Source organism: Sipha flava, unplaced genomic scaffold (assembly GCF_003268045.1).
Source record: "Sipha flava isolate LNK unplaced genomic scaffold, YSA_version1 258_pilon_pilon, whole genome shotgun sequence".
NCBI classification, from domain to species: Eukaryota; Metazoa; Arthropoda; class Insecta; order Hemiptera; family Aphididae; genus Sipha; species Sipha flava.
In genome coordinates this window covers 688,162-711,974 of record NW_020272917.1, presented here as the reverse complement: position 1 = coordinate 711,974, position 23,813 = coordinate 688,162, and the positions used below count along the sequence as shown (strand labels likewise).

The window sequence follows — 23,813 nt, the reverse complement described above, 5'->3', positions numbered from 1 at the left end:
TTAATTAAATAAAAATTTCAATAAATTACTTTTATGGTAAATTGGTTAAATAATTATTACTTCCAATTTGATATACATATATAATGTAATAGTATAATGTAAAATTGTAAACCCCTTCCTATATCGTGGGCCATTCCTATTTATGAATAGATTGATAAATTAAAATGTTGTCCCCCCTTGAGAATTTTCCTATGCGCGCCCTTAAGTGTGCGATAGTATAGACATAGATTAAATATACATAATAAATAATTATATTAAATATATGTATTATACAATACGTATAATCTATGGTATAGGTAGGAATGTAGACGAGGAGTGGTCTCTGACCTTAAGTGCCGCCAGCTAGTTTTGTGACCGTCAGGCTTTATTGTTTTACACGATTATACAGTGCTATTTTTTAAGATGTTTGTCCCTTAAACGTATTATTTCTGTGCTTGTAAAAAAGCAAAATAAGTAACATGTGTGAAAAAATAATGTAGCGTTCGCTATAAATATAAATAAGAAAATAACTCACCGTTCTTTTAGGGTGGTCGCCTGCGCTGACTCGCGTCTTGTGGAAACGGATAAAATAAAGTAACTCAATAATTTATGTCCCGAGATATTAATAAAAACAAAAATCAATGAATGATATGGAAAACAAAAAAGTACTGGATATCTTCAAAAATTTGTCAAGGCTAATGACACAAATAACTAAAGATTCTTCTAACAACTAATTAACTACAGATTCTAGAGGCGTAATTTTTTACGCTTACAAATGGCTATAATAATAATCGTAATACATAACAAATAAATGCAACAATATCGTCTTTTCGATTGTTACTTGCGGGGTACAGCGAAAACTCCTTTTCGTCGAATAATAATAGTTAGTTTGCTGCTCTAGAAACTGCACTAACGCACGGGCGTGATCAACGTCAGAGCGTGTTCTTACAAAATATGTGGCATTAATGCTCCTCAGTGATAATTGAATGCTATCCAATGGTTGGTAATCGTGCCACTAACCAATATTTTCATAATGACCGTAATGACAAGAGATAATTTTCCCTATATGTTTCTCTGATAGAAAATTCATACCTATTATTAAAGTGTCATCCAGTGAAAATTACTTAAAATATTTTCTGGTCAAGATGATATTGGTCAGACCATAACGGCATCAAAAGAACTACTATACAATATATACAATATAATATATTGTCTGCTGGTGGTTCAACAAATTACCATCGGGATTGTACAGTATATATTGTAGAGTACAAATACTAATATACATAAATTTTAGTGTTTAATGGTTATTACGATGGTAATTTTTTGAACCACCAGCAGACACGAAAAAATAGGACATACACCAGTGAATAGGAATGTGGACACATGTAACCGATGCACTTCTGAGCCCGAAAATAATGTCGGTGGTACAACTTCATAATACATGTTTCATATTCTGTGGTACAACCGTCTAGATAAGTAATCGCCATACCGCGATAACGCGCCGATTAAAAGTTCGAGAATATTCTCGACCATCAGCATTATCGGGTAGACCAGTTGGATTGGGTATGGCACGTGTGACGGCCCGTTAGTACACTCATATTTATATTTCATTTTTATAAATAAATATTTATTTATATATCAACATTTTTTTTTTTATATTTTAAAATCAAAAAATTACAAAAGTATAATAAAATTAAAATATTCATGTATAAATTTAATAAAATCAATGAGTATATTTGTAATAAAAATATAATTATTTAAGTTATATTAAATTATTAATAATAAAAATAGATTATTGCATAAAAAATTAAGATAACATTTTTTTCACATTTTTTAATGCCATTTTGGCAGCAGCAACTTTAGCTTCTTTCTTATTTTGACCAAATCCATATATAGTCATATTTTTGTTGTTCAATATTATGTCCAATTGAATCATAGTTCCCAGGCCTCTCTCAAGTGCTTTAGCTGAAGCGGTAGGTTTACTATAACATAAATAACAATAGACTTAAAAAAAAAAAATCATATAAGCAATAATTTTAAATACGAATCTTATGTTTTATTTTAAATTTAAATTTATTGTTAAGAATTTAAAAACAATTTATTCTACCTATACTCAGATTATTAAAATAAAAGTATAAATATTAAAATGTGAATTGATCCTTCGTTAAAACAATATGCATGTCAATATGTACAATATGTCATTAATTTATGACAATTAGGTTTTAAAAATTGATAAACAATTTTTTTCAATCGCTGTTTTTGTAATAATAGTATTTTTTTTTTTTAGCTTTTACGAGCCATTTAGGCTCTCTTTTTGTAATAATAGTATATATAATTAAATAAATTGTTTTAGTAATAATAATATATATATATTTTATTAGTTTTCAATAATTTTATTTTCAGTGTCTAATAATATTTGTTAAAGGAATTTAATAAGAATTTTTTAAAAAATATATATCTATGATTTCGTTGACTTTATGACTATTGATAGGACTCTAGATGGAAAATTATGATTTTGGTAAAACAGAATCTCTGAGTATTCTAATTTGATTGCAAGGAAAACTCCTTATATCACAATATACAATTATATTACAGTATAGTTTAAATATCATGAATATAATATAATATTTCAATGATTATTTAAGTATTAATATTGATACTAATACAATATCTTTATTTTTTTTTCAAAAGATTTTGGTGCCTGAGAACTTAAAATATTTACTTATAATTTATAAATGTGAATATATATGTTAGCAAAATAACTTTATATATTATCTAATATGTAGCACAAACCTGAAACATGGTTGTAATTTAGTTTCATGTAAAATACGAATAGGATTTTTAGGCACATTTGTGCTGAATTCTTCTGTAAAATAATAATAATAATAATAATTAATACTTTGTAATTGAGGTTCCATTTTGAGGTATTTCTAGAAATTATAGTTTTTAAATTTTTAATAAATCTCAATAGATTCAATAAATAAAATTAATAATAATGAGTACAACAAAATGTTCACAGTATTTAGAGATATAAAAAACAAAAATGTCATTCACTTTAAAATAAATGTGGAAAAATATATAAATGTTCGAACGCGGAACGAGTTATATCTCGTATCGATGCTTTATCCTCCCATGGTCCCACGCCAATTCGTCGGCGTAAGCCTTGCCTTTTTTTGTCTTTTTTGAGCGGTGGAACTGAGCGTAACGTTCGCCCTCCGCATTCGTGCAAGGGTGGTTACAATTCCTTTTTATATTGTTGGAGATCTTGAAGAACTGTCTATCGTCACGGTTCAAGAGAGTTCGCCATATTGGTTACCACAAGAAATCGTATCAAGCGCTGTACTATCACACAGGTCACACTGTCAACACCAGGTCGATCTTTCTTTTTTATTGCTTAGCCCCCCCTACATGTGATCAAAATGTATATTAGAATATAAGATTTTCTTACCTGGGCGCCTATTAATAAATCAAAAAATATACGTGTTTCCAACCCATAAATTGTAAAACTTTCTAATTGTGGTTTAACCCTCCTCCACTCCCGTCCACAAAAAAAAAAAAAACGCAAGTCGTTGCCGACATCCGCAATATTTATAGGATCGGTATCGGCGCCAACAATAGATTATTTTAGATTACAACTTTTAAGACAAGACATTTTAAAGTAATAAATTGTGATTTAATAATTAATTAAAAACTTGTACTTGTTTATATTCTTTAACTTACTGATTTCATTTTCCAAAAATCTATAGCAAATTTTCCATACAAGATTTAAATCTCTGCCACAATCTAAATAGATTGCACCAATTAAAGATTCAAACAAGTCTCCCAATACTTTTGGTACATCAACAGATTCAGCAGCGTAACAATCACTTTCTTCTATGAGATAAAGAACCTATGAAAATGCTTAATTTTATAACAATTTAACAGTTTAACATTAAAATTATATTAAATTTTACTTCTTGACCAATTTTATGGTTGTTTTTCTCCTGATGTTCAAAAAAACGATCTATTGCATTTGTCAATTCTACAGACTCAGCTAGGATGAACCTATGTAATCCAATGCGAGTGCTTAATGAGGCAAATGTAATATTATTTACAAGTGAAGATCTAATATCTGTAATATCACCAGGCGTTTTGTTGTGACAATGTTCTATTATATATGTAGTAATTAAAAAATCTGAAATAGAAATTTTTATTTTAAAAATTATATTTATGATTAAGATATTAACCGCTTTTTTATATTTGATATTTTAGACCTGAGCTTTGAATAAGTATTATACCAGGTCAAAAATAATTAATAATTTTTTTCAGTTAGTTTTTAATGTTGTATATAAGTAGCCTTTTATTAAAGGTTAGACAAAGATATTTAACGTTCAGAGCACTTGGCACTAAAGAGCTATAAATAAAGACTAAGCAGGGGCGTAGCGTACATGTAAGCACTGTAAGCACTGCTTACATTTGAAAAGAGGAAAAAAAGTTTTTTTGAATAAAATAAAATCAAATAATCAATTTAATAAAAATTATCATTTATTTTTAGGATGCGCGTAACATGTTTGATGGTTGCTTCACAAGTATATAGTAGTGTACGTGCCACCGCGCGCCGCGCCATCATTCTCACCGTCTACATTATCGATGCCCATAGTATTATCAGCGATTTATTTTCGTGTTATTTTATTTATACTATTCACCGTGTAATGCGAATTGAAACTGCTTACGCGAGCCTATTAAAGTGAAATAGGCAAAGTACATTAGGAGGGGGCACGTATTATTACATAGTTTGTAAGCATTTTTCATAATGCATACGCGACCGTGTGACAGCGAATAGCGATCATTGAATGCGAATGCAACGTGCGTTTACAACACTACTTTTTTATTAATAATGTTTAATGTATTACAAAAAAATGGACTCTTCGACAAGCTCTTCAGGTAATAACGAATGTAATTGTATTATTGAAAAATTACTATTAAAATCGTTTGGATCAAATACTTTTATTGAAAAGCAAAATATTATAAATAAAGGGAGACCTACACCAACACTTCAAGATTTAAAATCAAAATGTAAAAATAATTTTCGTTACTTTAATCCCTCTTATTATAATACTAATAAATGGGTTTCTGGTTGTCAAAAAACTCAAAAATTATATTGCTGGCCGTGTATTTTATTTTCGCATGAATCTAATACTTGGTCTAAGTATGGCTGCAGTGATTTAAACAATTATCATAATTTAAAACATCGACATGAAATAAATCGCTCTCATATCGAATCTTTAATTACTTTAAAGAAATTTGGCAATATTAGAATAGAAACATGTCTTAGTGAAGCATATAAGTAAAGTATCGAAAAACATAATGAGTCTGTTAAAAATAATAGGTACGTTTTAAGTCGATTAATTGATGCAACATGTTATTTGGCAAAACAAGAGCTCTCATTTCGCGGACATGACGAACAAGTCACATCTATTAACAGGGGAAATTATGTTGAGTTAATACATTTAATGGGTACACTCGATCCAAAATTAAGTGGACATCTTTCGACATCTACTGTTTTTTCTGGACTTTCTGGAGACATACAAAATGATCTCATTCAATCTATTTCTAATATCTTATTAAAAACTATCAAAAACGAAATTGAACATACAAATTTTATTTCTATAATTATGGATGAAACAACAGATATCATGTCCAAATCTCAGTTATCTACAATCTTATGATATGTGACTAATGAAGGAGTAGAAGAAAGATTTTTGGGATTTGTAGATGTCAGTCATGATCGATCTGCTAAGTGTTTAGCTGAACATGTTTTTCGTTTATTATATGAACATAAATGCATAGATAAATTAGTTGCACAGACTTATGACGGGACTGCCGTCATGTCAGGACAACATAACGGGTTACAGACATTAGTTCGCTCAAAATGTAAAAACGCGATTTTTGTACATTTTTATGCTCATAAACTAAATTTAATATTAAAACAATCCGTCGATTATATAAAAGAATGTAAAATATTTTTCACTACGCTCTCTGGACTTTCATCATTTTTTTCAAAATCAACAAAAATAATTCACGCACTTGATCAAGAAGTAAAAAAAAGATTTCCGTCTGTGGCTCCAACACGATGGAATTATAATAGTAGACTTATTGAAATGATGTCTGAGTACAAAGAAGAAGTTTTAAATCTCATGATTTCGATCGTAGAAAATGGTGAGAAATGGGATAGTGAAACGTTATTGTGCGCTAAAGGATTTTGTCAAACAATTCAAGATTTTGACTTCAATTTTTTTCTTTTAATATTTGGAAATATTTTACCTCAAGCAACAATACTTTTTAATATAATACAAACAAAAATATTTGATGTGACTTATTGTAATAAAAAAATATTTGATTTTTTAAATCATTTAAAAAATATGAAAAATGATTTTGAACGCATTTGGTTGAAATCGGAACAGTATCATACAGATTTACCGTTAAGATCAAAAAGGCAAAGGGTGACTCAAGTATCAGTTGTAGATAGAAAAACAAATTACCGAAGACTCTATTTTGAAATCATTGACGTATTAATTTCAAAAACTAATGAGAGATTTGCAGAGATAACTCAACTGACTTTTTTTTTCTTTATTAGATTTTTTAAAATTTGAACAGTATGTCAATAAATTTCCTACAAATTCAATGGACTCGTTGAAAGATAAATATGGTGAACATTTTGATTTTGCAATTTTACGAAGTGAACTTTCTATTATATACTCATCTACTGAATTTCATAAAGCAAACATTCATGAACTTTGGATGTATCTCAAATCTACTGACTTATCAGATAGCTTACCACAAGTTACAAAATTAGCATCATTGATTGTAACCATTCCAGCAACAAGTGCAGGCGCTGAACGCTCATTTTCCTGTTTGAAAAGAATAAAGACGCATCTCAGAAACTCCCAGTCCCAAAATAGACTTTCAGATCTGTCGCTTTTAACAATTGAGAAACGATTGTTGACTACACTTCAAAATCAAAATTCATTTTATGATGATGTAATTGACGAGTTCACAAAAAAAACAAGAAGAATCGATTTGACATATAAATAAATGTTATTATTATTTATTAGAAGTTTTTTTTTTTTTTAATAAAATTCTAAAATATGTAAGTAAATTAATTTATTGGTATCAGTGTGAGGATGGGGGGGGATTATAATATGTACTACTGCTTACAGACTCTCACAACTCACGCCACGCCACTGAAACTAAGGGTGAATGTTGACTGATAAACTTATTTAAAGTATACCTTAGGAAGGGTGAGTGAATAGATAAAATGGTTTTATCATCTGCATGATTGATAACCAGTGCATTAAATATGCAAAATATAGAGTTATTACTAACCACTATTATAGAGCTTGGAAGTTAATGAAATTGCTTATTTTTTGTATTAATCTAATTAAATGCAGACCTAGATATAAATTTGATTTAAGTTTTATTGAATCAAATAATACAATTTTTATTTTTAATAAAACTTTATTAACTTTAAAATATTATTAAAATTAAGTAAAACTTAAGAACTTATATTAAATAACTGTACAATTTAAATATAATAAAGTATGTACCAACCTAGAATGGCATCGCCAAGAAATTCAAGTCTTTGATAGCATTCAGAATATCCAAATCGGTGTGTTGGGTGGGTAAGTGCTTGAATTAAAAGATGTTTATTGTTAAATGAGTAGTCAATTCTTCGCTCAAGAATTTCATATCCAGGTAAAATATAAGAATAATTTAAATCTTTGTATAATCCATCTTTCATATTAGGTTTGGGTTTGAATGTATCAATGTATTCTTCTGGTATGATACCCAAACCATGAAGAATCTTAAAGCCCCCTTCAACTCCTAAATACTAGAGTGAAAATAATAAGGGTTAAACCAATTATTGCAGTATATTGCTATTATTCACACTTACATAAACATAAGTACCAATCAATGATTCTACACAATCGGCGACCATTTTGTCTGAAACTGATTGTTTATGTATGAATAAATCAGATTGTGAATGACCCATTTGTGGTCTTCCTTCGTCATCATCATCACTATCAGACATGGGCATTTCAGATAATTTTTTAAATTTTAAAATTTCATTTTCAACTTGATCCCAAGTTTCATCTGACATTTGTCCTAAATGAAAAAAATTTGATAAAAGAATAAATATAAATTTTTGCACATCAATCCAAACATTTAATTTTAAAATGTTAACATAAATTTACCAGATAATTTGTCTTCTCTTGGAATGACTATTTGATGAAGGACATCAGACTGTAAATTACCTTTGTTAATAATTTCCACTAACTTTTGAGGAACAGCAAAGCATGGAGGTACCCAATCCATTGTTGGCTCAAAAATATTGACCTTTATTTTAAATTATATTTATGCAATTATGTATATTTTGTGAGTTATAACGATTAATTAAATACCTTTAAATATGATCCAATATTTAATTTATTTCCAACATATAATAAGTTTCGATTACCAACTAATTTCATTTTTAATTCAGTAAGAACTCCTTCATTTTCGGATTCATATGCATCAAATAACGACAAAGAAGTAGCAAATTTAAGAAAACTATCACCATATGTTTCCATTCGCTCATAATTGAACATATCATTTGCAAATGGTGGTGTTATAACCTATACATAAAATTTAATATAAATCTTGATTAATAATAATTTTTTTTCTATCATGATATATTCAAATTTTTCTTACCAACTAGTACCACTACTTAAACATACTCTAATTTTATAGTAATAAAAAATTCAAGTTATTTTTTAGACAGTTAAAGGATGAAAAAAAAATGAACTATAAGTGTTTAATTCAATTAAACTACAATAAAACAAAAAAACTAATATCTAGCAAGATATTTCTATTGGGATAATACAGTAAACTACTTTTTATAATATATATATATACGTTTAGGTTTACTTTTAAAATATCACTTTGTTTTGGCCCAATATTTTGATTTGTAAGTTCCTTGTTTAATGGACTCAATGCAGGTGGTTCATTATTCGTTAAATTTAAGATGTTTAGCTCAGTTATCACTTTCTTTAGTATATCTGCAACCTCAACCTAAAATTATGAATATTTATTAATATACTTGAAAATATTAATATTATACTTATTATTATATGATCATTAAATTAATACATTATAGATATGTAAAAGACATTCAACTATATTTTCACAATATTTCATAAAAATAGATAGTAATTAGACTTTAAAATTAACTAAATTAAAAAAATAAAGTTGAATATAAAGTTATTTCTATAGTATTATAACTATACATGTATAAATGTGTATAATAAAAATTAAGTTGATATTAAGAATATATACATGAATACTTTAAAAGTAGTTAAGTAGATTAATAACATTATAGTAAATTAAAAACATCTCCAGATTATTTTTTGAAAGTAAAAATTTATTAAAATTGATTATGTTCTAATAAATAATAAAATGTTTATTTGGAAAAGGGTAATTCAATGCCAAATTAATATTTTCAAATTATACTAAATATATTTTATTTTTAACATTAACAAAACAAATAGAAATATTTAACTTAAAAAACAAAAAAAAAAAAAAATACCAATATTAACAAAACATTAGAATTATCAACTTATTATTATTTTTCAGTTCTTGTTAGATAACTAATATTCCATAAAAATGTATCACTCCACCATTAAACTCAAAAAAAAAAAAAAAAAACACTAGAAACTATCTAAGATTGAATAGATTTGAACATAAGAATTTTGTTGTAAATTCATCGAAGCATTCTCATTTCTGCAACACTCTTACTTTGTTCTATTTTCCTGTCAACCACCCAACCATATAGCATAGTTGGTCTCAATACACTCCTGTAAAATTTATTTTTCAGTCTCATTAGAATTCTCTTATCACATAAAACGCCTAACTCTTCTCTCAATTTCATCCAATCGTATTTAATCTTATGTTTTAAATTCATAAATATATATATATTCAAATACATATACAAATATATATACAGTAGGGTCTCGATAATCCGAACACAGTTTGAGCAATATTGCATCATAATATTAATAAATAAGTATGTGTATCATAATAATAATAAATATTATATTTACTGGGTGCATATACACACATATATAATTATAATAATTTTTTGTATACATTGTCTTTTTAAATTACGAGTTTTTATATGATTAATACAGATAAAAATAAATTTTATAATTTAAATAACAGTAAAATTGATGTTTTTATTAAGCCATAGATAATCCGTATAAATCGGTAATCCGAACAACCCCTTTTCCCAATCTCGTTCATATTATCGAGACCTTACTGTATAATGTATTTTAATAGCCACCAATTGTTTGAGGTCCCAAATCCAAAATTGGACGGAGTGACCACGCGTCAACAGGCGCTGTATATAAAATATTAATAAATAAGTAATTGCTTTCGGCTAGTCGTCACGCGCACACGTGCAACACCTTTCTAACTCCTTTTCCTTTCTTCTCGTGCTCTAATAGTCTTATTAACTATAAAATGTATATCAAAATACTCATTTCTAAATACCACCGAGTAGTGTGTACATTTTCAACTTACAAGAGGTCTGGGCCTCATAGAAAAACTGAAGATCTCGTTATTTTTAATTAACCGGTAAGAACTAATTACTGACAACAACGTTACATAATACCGCGCGGAGCCCACTACTGGCATATCGCTTACCTTATCTCTCATCCATGCTAACGGTCGACTACAGATAATCAACAATAAATTACATAAATTACGTAAATAATAAATATTTAATTATACAACTCATATTAAATATATCTACTTTGTCAAAGAAAAAAGTTCGTCAAATAACAATTAAAAATGTGTCTATGTTCCATTATTGGTGCCCTCCGCATCACCCCATCACCCGCATTGGAAGTCGAACTATGCGTTCCTCCCTTGGAGGTTCGGGTTCGTATCTTAGGTAGCAAATTCTTGCTGAAAAAGTTGGCTTCCTCTTTTTAGCCGCGATTCTATTCCCACGTTATATTTATCTATTTTCCACGTTTGGCATTACTCAGCCAAATCAATCCCATTATTATCCACCATTATCGATTCTCTACGTTCATTTATTCCCTTTATTTACTCTTCTTCAGCCCGTTTGCCTTTATACGACACATCATTCGATACTCTTTTGTTAAATGTTTTTTCAATCATCTGTTCGCCATTTCTTGGTTTTCCTATTTCTTCTATTAGATCCTTCCCACCTTCTATTGTTAATTCACTATTTAACGATTACATTTTAGCCCATTATCCTAACTCCTGTTTAATCTTCACGGACGGATCCGTTGCCGAATTTTTCGCGGGCTACTCTTTTTTCATCAATAGCCTTTCTATCAAGTACTCCAATAATGCTCCCTTATCCGCCTCATCTTATACAACAGGATGCTTCACCATATTGGTAGCTCTGCATACCTTTAAAAACTTAAATACATCTCACCTTGTCTCACCCGTTTCCTATCTTATTCTCCAAATTCGTTCGATCCTCTTCTCTCTTTCCTGCCTTGGATATACATCGACCTCTTATAGGTTCCCAATCATACCAGTATTTTAGGCAACGAAATCGCAGACGCTCTTGAATTTCATGCTATTACAATGTCCCTTCTCCGATCAAAATTTCCTATTCCGATTGTTACATCCAATCTTGAGGCGCACACTTTGAGATTTTAGAATCTGAAATGATCAAACCTACCTCCAACCTTCGCTGTTTCTTATCGCCTAGTTTGTCCTCACGTCCTACAATTTCTCTGGTTTCATAATATCTCTATTTCCTGTAAAGTCATCATCTCCTATATCGCCACCGGTTAGGCCACAACCGCCTCCTGGCCCACTCATTCCATTTATCTTTTAATGATTCTCCCTTCTGTACTTGGCACGTTGATCCTGCAATATGCGATGCTTCCCATCTCCTCTTTAATTGTCCAGACCTTCTTACTAAACGCCAGCTTCTCTCCAATATCTGTTCTTCCTTTAATATTCCCTTTACCCTCCCGCATATTTTCCAATCTCCTAATGCATTCCTTATTACGTCCATCGTTAACTTCTTCCTCTTAGAAGGCTTTTCACTTTAACTATGTTTATTATCTAATATTGCTTTTCTAGTTGTTTTATGTAGTTAAATTGTATTGTTTATTTATCATCGGTGAGGCAAATATTTTAATGCGCCTTTCAAAAAAAAAGTTATAACGGCATTCACTGACGATGACAATCTTCGTTCTCCTAGAATTCCTTTTAACCGAAAAAACAATAAAAATGAAACAGCAATAAAAATAAAACAACAACCCAATCTCAAATATTTTCTTCACTAAACCGATATGCTGCATATCAAGAAAAGAATATTTTTGATTTTGATACCGAAATTGTTACTGAAAAAATGTCAACAGATTCTCACACTCCCTCAGGATTCACAGCAATGACACGTTCAACATATCCCCAAAAAAATATCAAATACCTCCAATGATCTTTATCGTCAACCAACAACTCGACTATAATCTTCTACGTAAATAACAAATGGATATCATCAGGGAAAATGGTTTTTACTGCATAACTATTCAAAAAAATATGAAAGTTTCAAGCTAATTATTTCTGATTTAGCTATCGTCAAATAATTCATCATTTTTTGAAAAAAACGCTCAATTTCATACATATCAACCACATAAAGAAAAACCTTTCAGAGTAGTACTACATAATCTCCATCTGTCTACCTCATATGAAGAACATTGGCGGATATCCGGGGGGACTTGGGGGGCTTAGCCCCACCTGATAACCACGAAGCCCCCTCAAAAAAGTTTACCAAATTTTAAAAAAAAATTTTTCAAACATACATCGTACATTTCAAATATTGAGAACATTTTCCTTATATTATATATATATATATATATGTTATATACCAATACAACAGCGATCGGTTGGTCGATCTTTCTAGGAATAAAGGTCGAACTCGAATAAAAATTAATTTAACCATTATCGGTCGATAAATTCATAGAGCTTCAATATGAAGGAAGTTTAATATTTATTGATCATTATAAGGTAATATATATTTTATATTTAATATTTCTTTATACATCTTACATTTATACCTAAATTATACTTATGTTTGTATTTTGTATTTTATATCATATATTAATACATATGTTTTGAAATAGGGTAACATAATAGCAAAAATAATTTCTTAATTATATATTTTAGGACTTATTGGGTATCAATAAACAAAATTTAAAATCAGAAATTAATTTAGCTGAAAATTGCTTAAATAAAGACAACGCCAATTTCGGTATTGAAGATTTGAAAACTACAATCAGTAGAAAAATATTTTAGATTTTATATAAATTTTTACAAGTAGCAATCACTTTGCCAGTTAGCTCTGCAACGCGTGAAGCGTGAGCGTAGTTTTTCAGCTATGCGTAAAATTAAGAAATAGGTGAGAACTTCTGTGCTCCAAGATCGGTTTACTTATCTATCTGTTCTACATATTGAAAAAGACCTGATTAAAAGTATTGACAGTGAAGACATTTTAAACCAATTCTCAAAATTCTCCAGAATGGTGGTTTTAAAATAAAATATTCATTACTGTTATTATCTAATAATGTGTTAATGGTTTTTTATGTATTGTATAATTTTGTAATATCAATAAAAAAATAGATTTTTTTGGATAAAATAAAATTTGAATATAATGTTTATAATTTGTAAATAATCTCTAAATAGAGTGTAGGACCGAAATCCCCACTTTTTAGATTTATGTAAATAATTGTAGTTCCCACATTTTCAATGGATATCCGCCTATAGTGAAGAAATAAAATCGACACTAGAAATCAACTTTTCAAGCTCTACCACTCTTTTTCGTAGACCTGATTTTAAAGACGACAACAGTAAAACAATTTTCGATATTACATCTATTCTTCACACTAAAATCAAGGTAGAATAACCACATAAACGACTTGAATTAGTTCAATGCCAGAATTGCCAAGACTATGATCACACACGCTCTTATTGCAATTATAGTCCACGTTGTGTACGCTGTAGTAAAAATCACAAATCATCTTCCTGCGATAAACCAAATGACGTCTCACTCACCTGTGCACTTTGCCAAGGAAACTATCCAGCCAACTACAGAGGTTGTCACATACACAAGCAACTCCAAAAAAATCGAAAATCAATTTCAAAATTCACTCCCCCCCAATATGTAATCCCACCCACTTAACAAGTCAATCTACAGGCGACACCACTGCTTACTTCTACCACTTACGCTCAACACCAAACCTCCTAAAATTGATCAACCATATCAAACTTAAATGAATCAATACACTCTGCAGCAAAAGATTGCACTCCAAAAACCAAGTCAACCTTCCTTCTCACATAATTAAGTCTTAATTAACGAAAAACGTCGCGACAGGGCTCTATGACGAACTACCAAATATTCATCGGACAAAAGACGTATGAACACCCTGCACACTTAAAAAGATTACTCTCCAAATTTAGAAATGATTCAATCTCCAACTATTTAAATTATATTACATTATTTGATGGTTCATTTTGAAAAGCAACGAAAAAAAACCCTAAAAGATAAACTTTCATTCCCACTCTAAAAAAACCGGACAACTCATGGGCAACAGATAATCTAGAAAAAATAGAAACCTTCAAAATCTACTTAACTGATGTCTTCAAGGGCGTAGCCCGTTTCTCCCAAATTGTGTTTCTTTATGATTCCCGTTACGCCTAGAGTAGTTTAGACTAATTTAAAATTAAGTTGGCAATAGTTCAGTGAAATATTATAAGCGAACGTCAAGAAGAAATGGTGTTAAAGTTTCTGATCCCTAAAAGATGACTTATAAAACCATTAGTAATAAAATTATGGGTATTGCGATAGGAAATAAAAGAAATATCGTTTATAAATAAAAATATATAAAATCGATAGCAAATAACACATAAGAAACCCAGTCGTTATCGATTTGAGATCGAGCAAAACCTATAAAGCACACCGAAAAAATGAATTTATCAACGCGCTACATCATCACCGTAGCTTATCTTATTTAGTATAAAATAGGTACCTACTTATAACTTATAACAGTAATAGACAACAAATATTATCTTTGATCGTGGCCAGTGCGTATACGCGACGTCGACGTGTAAACATAACACGCATTTTACTAAAATGGCTGTGTTTTTAAAAACTAAAAGAGACAAAGATATGGTAATATTTAATAATTATAAATACAATTTTGGTTCAAATAATGTAAATAAATGTAAGATTCATTGGTGTTGTGTAAAACGTCCGTGTTCTGTTACGTTATATACTATTGGTTATTTCCAAAAAATTTTGGAAAACAAAGAGTATCGCCTCCTCACGGTGTTTTCTGGATAACGCTAAATGATACTCAAATATTAAAATATTATAATCATTGCCAACTTAATTTTAAATTGATCTAAACTTCTCTGAGCGAAATGGACAGGGATATTTTTGGGTGAAATGGGTCCCGCCCGTCTTCAAGTCTCACGACTACACAAACAATCCTCAATTTTCTAACGAAATTGAAGATTTTCTCTCAGTCCCACTACAAATGAATCTATCCCTCCAAAGTGTTCTCTCCAGCTGAAGTCTTACACGTCATCTCCACCTTCCCGAAAAGAAAATCACCAGGATTTGACCTCATAACGTTCGAAATTGCCAAAAATCTACCTAAAAAAACTATAATACTTCTCACTTATATTTTTAAGGCAACCCTTCGTCTCACCTATTTTCCTACCCAATGGAAATTCTCGGTCATCATAGTAATTCCTAAGACCGGAAAACCTCCCGAATCTTCTGAGGCTTGTAGAACAATAAGTCTACTTCCATTATTTTCCAAATTTTTCGAATAACTTATCCTCAATAGAATAAATGCTATCATATACATTGCCAATGTTATCTGTAACACACAATTTAGCTTCCGAAATTGGCATTCAACAATCCACCAAATAAACAGGATAACAGATATAATAGCATTCTCATTGGAAAAAAAAAACAATATTGTTCTGCCGTATTTCTCGATGTCACACAGGCCTCCGACCGCGTGTGGCATAACAGCCTCCTGTATAAAATAAAGAAACTACTACCTTCTTCATTTTACTTATTCCTCAAATTGTCAATTCGCCGTCCGCTATCGTTCTTCTCTTTCTTCCTCCTCCATAATACAAGCGGAAGTCTCCCAAGGAGCAATTATAGCTCTTCTTCTTTTTAACATATTCATAGTAAGTTAACCTACTTCCCCCAACAACTCGCAACTCACGAAAACCTAAACATGGCAGCTAACTCACTCCAATCTAACCTCTGTCAAATTGAAACCTGATGCAAAAACTGAAAAGTAAAAATTAATGAAACAAAATCTAGGTTCACTACCTTTACTCTAAAACAAGGCATCTTCCCTCGACTTAATTTCAATAATATTCGAATCCCTATTTCTCTAACCACAAAATATCTTGGTGTCCATTTCGATAAAAAACTTTTATGGAGCCACCATAAACACACAACAAAACTCAAACTGAATTCTCGTCTCAAACTCTTCAAATACTTCCTAAACTCCAAGTCAAAACTAATAATCAACACTAAATTAAACCTATACAAAAGTCTACTAAAATTAATTTAGTTGTACGGCGTTCAAATTTCGTTTAATCACAAAACCCATTCTACGTCTCGAATCAAACGTAACATAAATAATTAAAAATACAAATAGTTTCAGAAACTGCTGTCATATCCTATCAACGTTACCACAAGTCACACTCCCTAGTCATCCAAATACTCTAGTAAAAAATCTTTCCAATCCTATACCTGGAAACCCTCCTAAAAGATTGAAAAGTAAATGTTGTCACGACCTACTCCTTGATTAATCATAAAAAATAACCCAAAAGTTGGAATGTCGTCAGTGAACAGCTTATCCACCTAAGTCCCCAAGTATTTGTAAATCTTAACCTCACTTATGCTTATTATACTAAATTGTATGTATTGTATGAATAAAAAAAAGAAAAAAAAAGTGGACTGTATTAATTACAAACTATATTATACTCAAAAACGACACAACAATCAACGTAAAAGCCTGAAAACTGAACACGATATAAATATACAAAATACAGAAAAAGGAAGAATAAAAAGCCATGCAAAAAATAAATATAAAAGCTATTTAATAAACATTTAAATACCATTTCATGGTTTGAATTACTATCATTTGAATCTTCAATTTCTAAATCTTTCTTTGATTTAAATTTAAACTGTAATATAATTTATAATGTGTAAATATTTGGTTAAAAAATAATTAATATTAATTAATTAAATTATATAAGTATAAAATATATAATTAGATAAATTAGTAATATATTATATAATGAGGTGGCGTATTCCAGGGTTAGGCATTTTTATATTACAGTAATTGAATTACTTAAGTAATTTGTAATTGGTATTTGAATACATACTTTTGAAGCAACTTGTAATTTGTAATTAATTACTTAAAATTTGAGTATTAATTTCAGTAAAAATTACTGAAATTAAATGTTTTTAAAACTGAAATAAGTCGAAACTCCAAAATTTCATTAGTAATACAATATAAATACAAAAAAAATTAATTATACTGTGATTATCTTAATTAAGTACATACTATAATTTCTGGAAGCATTTAAGAAAAACAACAATTTTTGGAATCATATTAAAGTATCTATAACTAAAGAATTAACATATGTATAGGGTACGGGACTTGTTGCATTTGCATATTATTTAATAACGATGGCAGAATAGTCGAAGTAAGATATACATTTGTGTTAAGTCATAATGGATTGAAAAAAAAAATTTTAATTGGATATTTTCGCATCTTTCACCGTTTTCTGAGTAAAAAGCATATTTGAAAAATTTCGCCAATTTAATTGTTAATTATAACATATCTAGGCAGTTTTCGTTTGAAGTTAAGTAAATCTACTTTAAAGGTTAACATTATTTTTTTTTACTATCATGCGTCGATCAATATCCAGCGTAACGGTAGTGGCACCAAGCTAAGTAAAAAAAAAAAAATAGCGTAGTAGCCACGAACATATAATAATAGGAGCTAGAGTTGTATAATTGAAAAACCGTCTTAATTTATGTTAATCCTTTATCCAGCTCTACAGGGCAAATGGCTGAACATAAAAGGTTATGTAAAGTCATTGGCGCAACTAGTTCTAAAATATTGGAGGGGGCTGAAGCCCTATAAATAAATATAGTCAATGTGAGCTATGAGGGGCTTCGCCCCCCATACCCACCATTGCCGCAGACACAGAACAATAATTATTAATTGAAATAAAAACAATCATAAAATATTATTACCATAATATATTATTAAAAATCATGTACCTACTTCTATGTAATATGTTTTACATAAAATATGACATAACACCACCGCAATATTCCACCGTCGTCCGTCACATTTATTAGATAACAATATTATTATTAATTATGTAGGATTGTAGGAATTACAAAATAAACTATAATAATAATATTTTATATTTATACAATTTACTTTTGAATAATTTTCTGCGTCATAAATTCATATTATTTAGTATATATCTCACTATCCCATGCTTAAATTATCATTAAATTTTAAATAATCAAAAAATTTGAGGGGGCTATAATACATTTGGGAGGGGGGCTAAGCCCCCTAAGTCCCCCCCTAGTTGCGCCAATGTGTAAGGTATCAACCGATCAAAAATGTTGCGCAGATGGAATCAGAAAAACTCTTAATTAGATAAGTTAAATAGCATTAAAGTTATAAGCAAAAGTGTTCAAGTACTTTTAAGACCGATTTTTCGTATAAATATAATGCTGTCCCCCGATCCGCTGCTTCATCAATCGATTACACTACCTGCGTTACTGACGTTTCGTAGTACGACGTACGACGAGTAACGACAACGCACGATGTCAGACGCACAGACAGTTGCGGCGGCGGACGCGGAGAAACCCGTCAGTATTTATACTTTCAAATACAGCGTTGGAATAATTTAAATAATAAAATACAAAATCTTGTAATTAATTCATTAACAGTTGCAATAATTAAGGTCGATGGCCAATCAATTCTGTGTTTTGCCATCATAGTCCATATATGTATGACTCAAGCCCATTATACTTATTTACTAATTATTAAATATAATAATAAATGAGTTAGATGCATTGATATATGTACAAGTATTGAACGTTGGCCTCGAGGTGGTAAAGATGTTTACATTAAAATTATGGAAAAAAAACTTAGCCAGGAGACTAACGATGCCAGATTTAAGATTATAAACACATAAACACTAATAAATAGTTGATATCCCACCAAAAACACTTCGTTATAACTCCATGAAAAAAAGTTAAGATAGTAAAAAAACAATGATCGACGATTCACGATTTCGAGGAATTAATTAAGTTCATCCAACGCCGTTGTCAAATTTTAGAAAGTCTGAAAATTGATCGTCCCGAAAAATCCCGTGAAAAGACGCTTCTTCGAGGAAAACCTGTGCCTACGAAATCTGTGTTACCCACCACTACATTTGATTCATTCAAATTTACTTCACAGAATTGTCTAATGTGTAATAATGTTGATCATGTATTACAACAATGTCCGACATTCAAACAGCTAACGGTCGACAAGCGCCAGTACCTGGTACTATCTTTGTCCGTTTGGATGCATCCACGCGACCGTGTTTTAACACGTGCGACAGACCAAAGATTAGCCGTAGTCTCCATCGAGTATCGGAAAGCTGCCGGCAGATTGAACCCATCTTGAATATTGAACATGGCAGCACAACAGAGTACGCGAAGATATTAAAGTTCACGTCCTAACAGAACGGATGAAACGGCACAACAATTTTTAAGGTGGCTATAGTAATTCTAAGGGACTAAGACCCCCAATCCTCTATTTGTACCTATGCTTTCTGGCCCTTATCACAATCTCTGATTAAAGAAGTTTGTATTATAGAAGGTAATAACTATGTTAATATAATGTTAATCTCAATGAATAAATAAAAAAAAATAAAATATTGAGTTAAAAAATAAAAGTAGGAAATTTCTAATTTGTAACCTAACCTACTTAATTCTGCAGGAAAGAAAATAATTTATGTTTAAAAATTAAAAGATTTATTTTAAAATTACTTACATTATTTAAAGTAGGTGAGCTCAGTATTTGATTGTCCTAGAAAAAAAAAATAAAATGGTCTTATATACTCTGACCCAAGTTTGATAACTTACAAAAAAAAATTTGAATATTTGTTTAAATATTAAATCGAATAAGAAATATTTTAAATCATATACAGTGCTCGACTTGTAGAGGGATGCAGGGGGACGGAGTACCCCAAATAATTTTCAGAAATTTTAGCGTCCCCCTACTATTGTTATGCTATAACCATAACGCTCAGCCAGTTTTGGGGATATTCTTTTTTTTAAAGTAAATAGAGTCCCCCTTCTTTAATTCTGCCAAGTCGAGCATTGATAATATATAACCATAAAGTTAATTAATTTTAAATAAATATATAAATATATTATTTTAAGCCGCTAGGTTCGAAAGTCAATGAAACATGTAAAATTAATATTTTTATAATTTTTACTTCGTCATTTTTTGATTTATTCATTGCATACATAAATGTATGATAATTTAAAACATCTAACATGGTAGTGTTTTTCTGCCTATCAATATCAATAGGTAAATTAACTGAATTCCATTCATCACTCAAATTATCGTGAGAGTTTTCCAAGTATTTTAATGTTTCACTAATTGGTAAAATAATTTTTTTTTTTTTTTTCTTCATTAAAACCACAGAAGTTATCCATCTTTACAGTATCTATAAAATAAAAAAATAATAATATTAATTAATAAAATCAATAAACTTAACTTACCATTTGTTTTATTTTCTAATTTAATGTTACACAAAGAATTAACTTTTTCAAGAAGTTCTGCAGCTAGTAATAAATTACTGAATCTGTATAATATGGTTGGCAACATTAAAGCTTTTAACCAATATATTGATGGAAATCTATGCCATATACAAAATTCTGGTATAAGTATTTCAATGTATTCGCTTCGTTTATCAATTTTACCAGAGGTAAATCTATAAAAGCAAATAAATATTATAATTTTATTATTCAATTTTAATTAAATTTTAATTAATTAATATAAAAAGATTTACTTAGGTATTAAATAATTTATTTTTGACACTCCCAATGATTTTACTTTTATCATTGGTTGATTTTCGTTAGTCACCTGAATGTTATATTTGTCACTAAAATATGTTTTATACGTTTCATATTCACTGGTTGGAAAACAACTTTCAGGCGTCATATCATAATAAACATCAGTGACAATATACCTCTAAGTATTAGAAAAATAAGACCGGTAAAAGATATTTATAGCTTTACTTTTAAGACAAAATACTGATGTTAGTGAACAAAGGATTAAAAAATATTTCAAAAATTGTATAAGCTTCTAGGATAGTTGTGTTGAGCGGTGTAGCTAGACTAGTGCAACTGGTGTAAAGCACCGAGGCCCCCAATTCAATGGAAAATTGAAATTAACAAAAATAGAAGCTTATGTCAACTACATCTCATTTTTTTTTTTGATTTTGATCGAAATAAATAATGAAAAAATATTTTATTATTTATTATTTTTTTCATTTGAATTTCTTATCTTACTTTTTTACTTTTTATTCTTTGAGACATATCTGGATTAATCAAAATTGTTCATCTTTAATAATTAAGATAGCTGTAAATTTTTTGAATTATATCAGAAATTTGAATTTAGCACCTCAAATTTTTAAATTTAGTACTCTGCTTGGTAGGTTTATTAGTGGTGGTGACCACTTGCGGTAGCTAGTTAACAAATAAAACAATTTCTTATTTTATAATATAATTTATCCTAATTTTATTAATTTATTACGTACTAAAACGAAGAGAACATATGAAAGTGGGTTTAAAAAAATTAAATAAAAAATTAAATTAAAATTATAGAAGCCAGCCAGTATTCATATTCTTTCTCCATATAGTTAAAATCTAAAATTTCTAAAAGCTGTCCTTTTATCCATACAATTTAAGTACATGAATATAAACCTAATTCTTAGTTGAAGATAATTTTTAAACAATATTTTAGTGAGTGGTAAAATTGATAAATATTAAATAAGTTTTTACCTAATAAAACTTCACTTGCCTATCATGCACCAGGGCTTCCACAAGTCTAGCTACGCCACTGGTTGTATTAGTTCTAATATTTGAATACATTTCAAAGATATATAAATAATTTGTTCATTAACTTGTATTAAATATACAAAAATAATTTGATAACATTTGAGTTAAGAACATTTCATAAAAATTAATGTCATATTTCTGTGGTATGATGACAGACTTATTTGAAACTTCTTCTCCTTCGCCTTTCTTCCAACTATTTGGGGCCGGCCACTCTTATCTTAAACCTCCCTCCACTCGTCTTGATTTTTTATATCCCCTACGCAAACACCAATGACACTCATTTTTAATTGTATCCAACCATCTCTATTTTTTCCTCTTCTTCTTATCCTTTCAACGTTAATTTTCATAATCACTCTTACTGCTTTTATTTCTGCTCGCCTTATCATATAACCAAACCATCTTAGTCTATTTTCTCTCATCTTGTCCATTATCGATACTATACCAATACTACCATTCACAAATTCATTCCTTACTATATCTTGTTACTCCACTCATCCATCTACGCATTCTCATTTCCGCAACACTTGGCATAAGTGTTGAACCCGGCTTGGGTTCACACGGAGTCGTAAACTGGCCGAGAATACTACTCATTCTGCGTATGTCTCACGACTGCTTGAATTGCACGATCGATAATTTACGACCCTCAGTTCACACATATCAATTGCAGATGCTCCTGATTTTTTAGAGTTATTTATTTTTTCAATTTTTGATAATAAACTGATCTAATATTTTTAATCTTTTGGGTAGGGTTGCCATACGTCCCGGAAAACCGGGATTGTCACTGGTTTTGGACTTCGTGTCCCGGTGTCCCGAAAAAAGTTTTCGGGACGTCCACACGTCCCGGCTTAGACATCTAAAGGAAATGTGGTATTGTTTATTTTTTTAATTTCGACCAGTTTATTTCAAAGTACATTTTTAATCGTAATCGATTAACAATATATAATAAAAACATTATTTGTAATTTACATATATAATATATTTTATTTTACAAAAAGATTTTTAAATATTATATTGCCGGCATAGACGTACGCAGGGGGGTAACCGGGTGGGCCGTGGCCCCCCTGTGGACTCTGGATTTTTCTTATTTAAGTGTATATCTATATTATACAAGATGGCGAACATTTTTACATTTTACATGAATAAAGTAAAGCCTGTTTTAATTATATAGTATAGAATTTATATCTGTGAATAAATGTAATAAAGTTATTAGTTATTAATCAGATTAATCAGAACTTGAATATAATATAAAAATTGAAGATGTAATTCATGCATTCAAAAACCTTACTTTCGTTGACTCAGTAGGATGGAGTTGTAAATAGTATAATAATATGTAAATAAGGATTTCTTAGACATAAATTGTGTAAGTTTAATGAGTATTTATTTTTATACTTGTATTTTGAATAAAATAAATAATTTATAAAATTTAAAATATTTAATTATACTGTATTTAGTACAAGAATCTTTGGTTCACTTTTTTTAAGGGCCCCCCTGCGGACAAAGTTTGCGCACGCCAATGATTGCCGGCCATTAATGGTCTTCTTCAGTGACGTATACATAACTTTTGTATGGGGGGGGGGGGGGG

General features: G+C 29.7%; 2 protein-coding genes across 2 annotated transcripts in view; one reads left to right on the top strand and one right to left on the bottom strand.

Moving 5' to 3' along the window:
- Nucleotides 1–1,753: 1,753 nt before the first annotated feature.
- LOC112684880 (endoribonuclease Dicer) overlaps nucleotides 1,754–23,813 on the bottom strand; it is a 35,547-nt gene continuing 13,487 nt past the window's right edge. The window contains 15 exon segments of the mRNA XM_025556597.1: nucleotides 1,754–1,961; nucleotides 2,773–2,845; nucleotides 3,700–3,868; nucleotides 3,933–4,153; nucleotides 7,570–7,849; nucleotides 7,913–8,124; nucleotides 8,214–8,355; nucleotides 8,421–8,633; nucleotides 8,926–9,069; nucleotides 17,197–17,265; nucleotides 20,154–20,189; nucleotides 20,602–20,796; nucleotides 20,798–20,835; nucleotides 20,891–21,102; nucleotides 21,181–21,362. Coding sequence (XP_025412382.1) covers nucleotides 1,787–1,961; nucleotides 2,773–2,845; nucleotides 3,700–3,868; nucleotides 3,933–4,153; nucleotides 7,570–7,849; nucleotides 7,913–8,124; nucleotides 8,214–8,355; nucleotides 8,421–8,633; nucleotides 8,926–9,069; nucleotides 17,197–17,265; nucleotides 20,154–20,189; nucleotides 20,602–20,796; nucleotides 20,798–20,835; nucleotides 20,891–21,102; nucleotides 21,181–21,362 — 2,361 coding nt within the window. The 3' untranslated portion in view covers nucleotides 1,754–1,786.
- LOC112684882 lies at nucleotides 6,323–7,063 on the top strand. Its single transcript, XM_025556599.1, has one exon. The coding sequence runs from the start codon at nucleotides 6,643–6,645 to the stop codon at nucleotides 7,051–7,053; it is 411 nt and encodes a 136-aa protein (XP_025412384.1). The 5' UTR covers nucleotides 6,323–6,642; the 3' UTR covers nucleotides 7,054–7,063.

Excerpts from the sequence above, each read along its gene's own strand:
- LOC112684882 (XM_025556599.1), top strand. The coding sequence starts at position 6,643 with ATGGACTCGTTGAAAGATAAATATGGTGAACATTTTGATTTTGCAATT.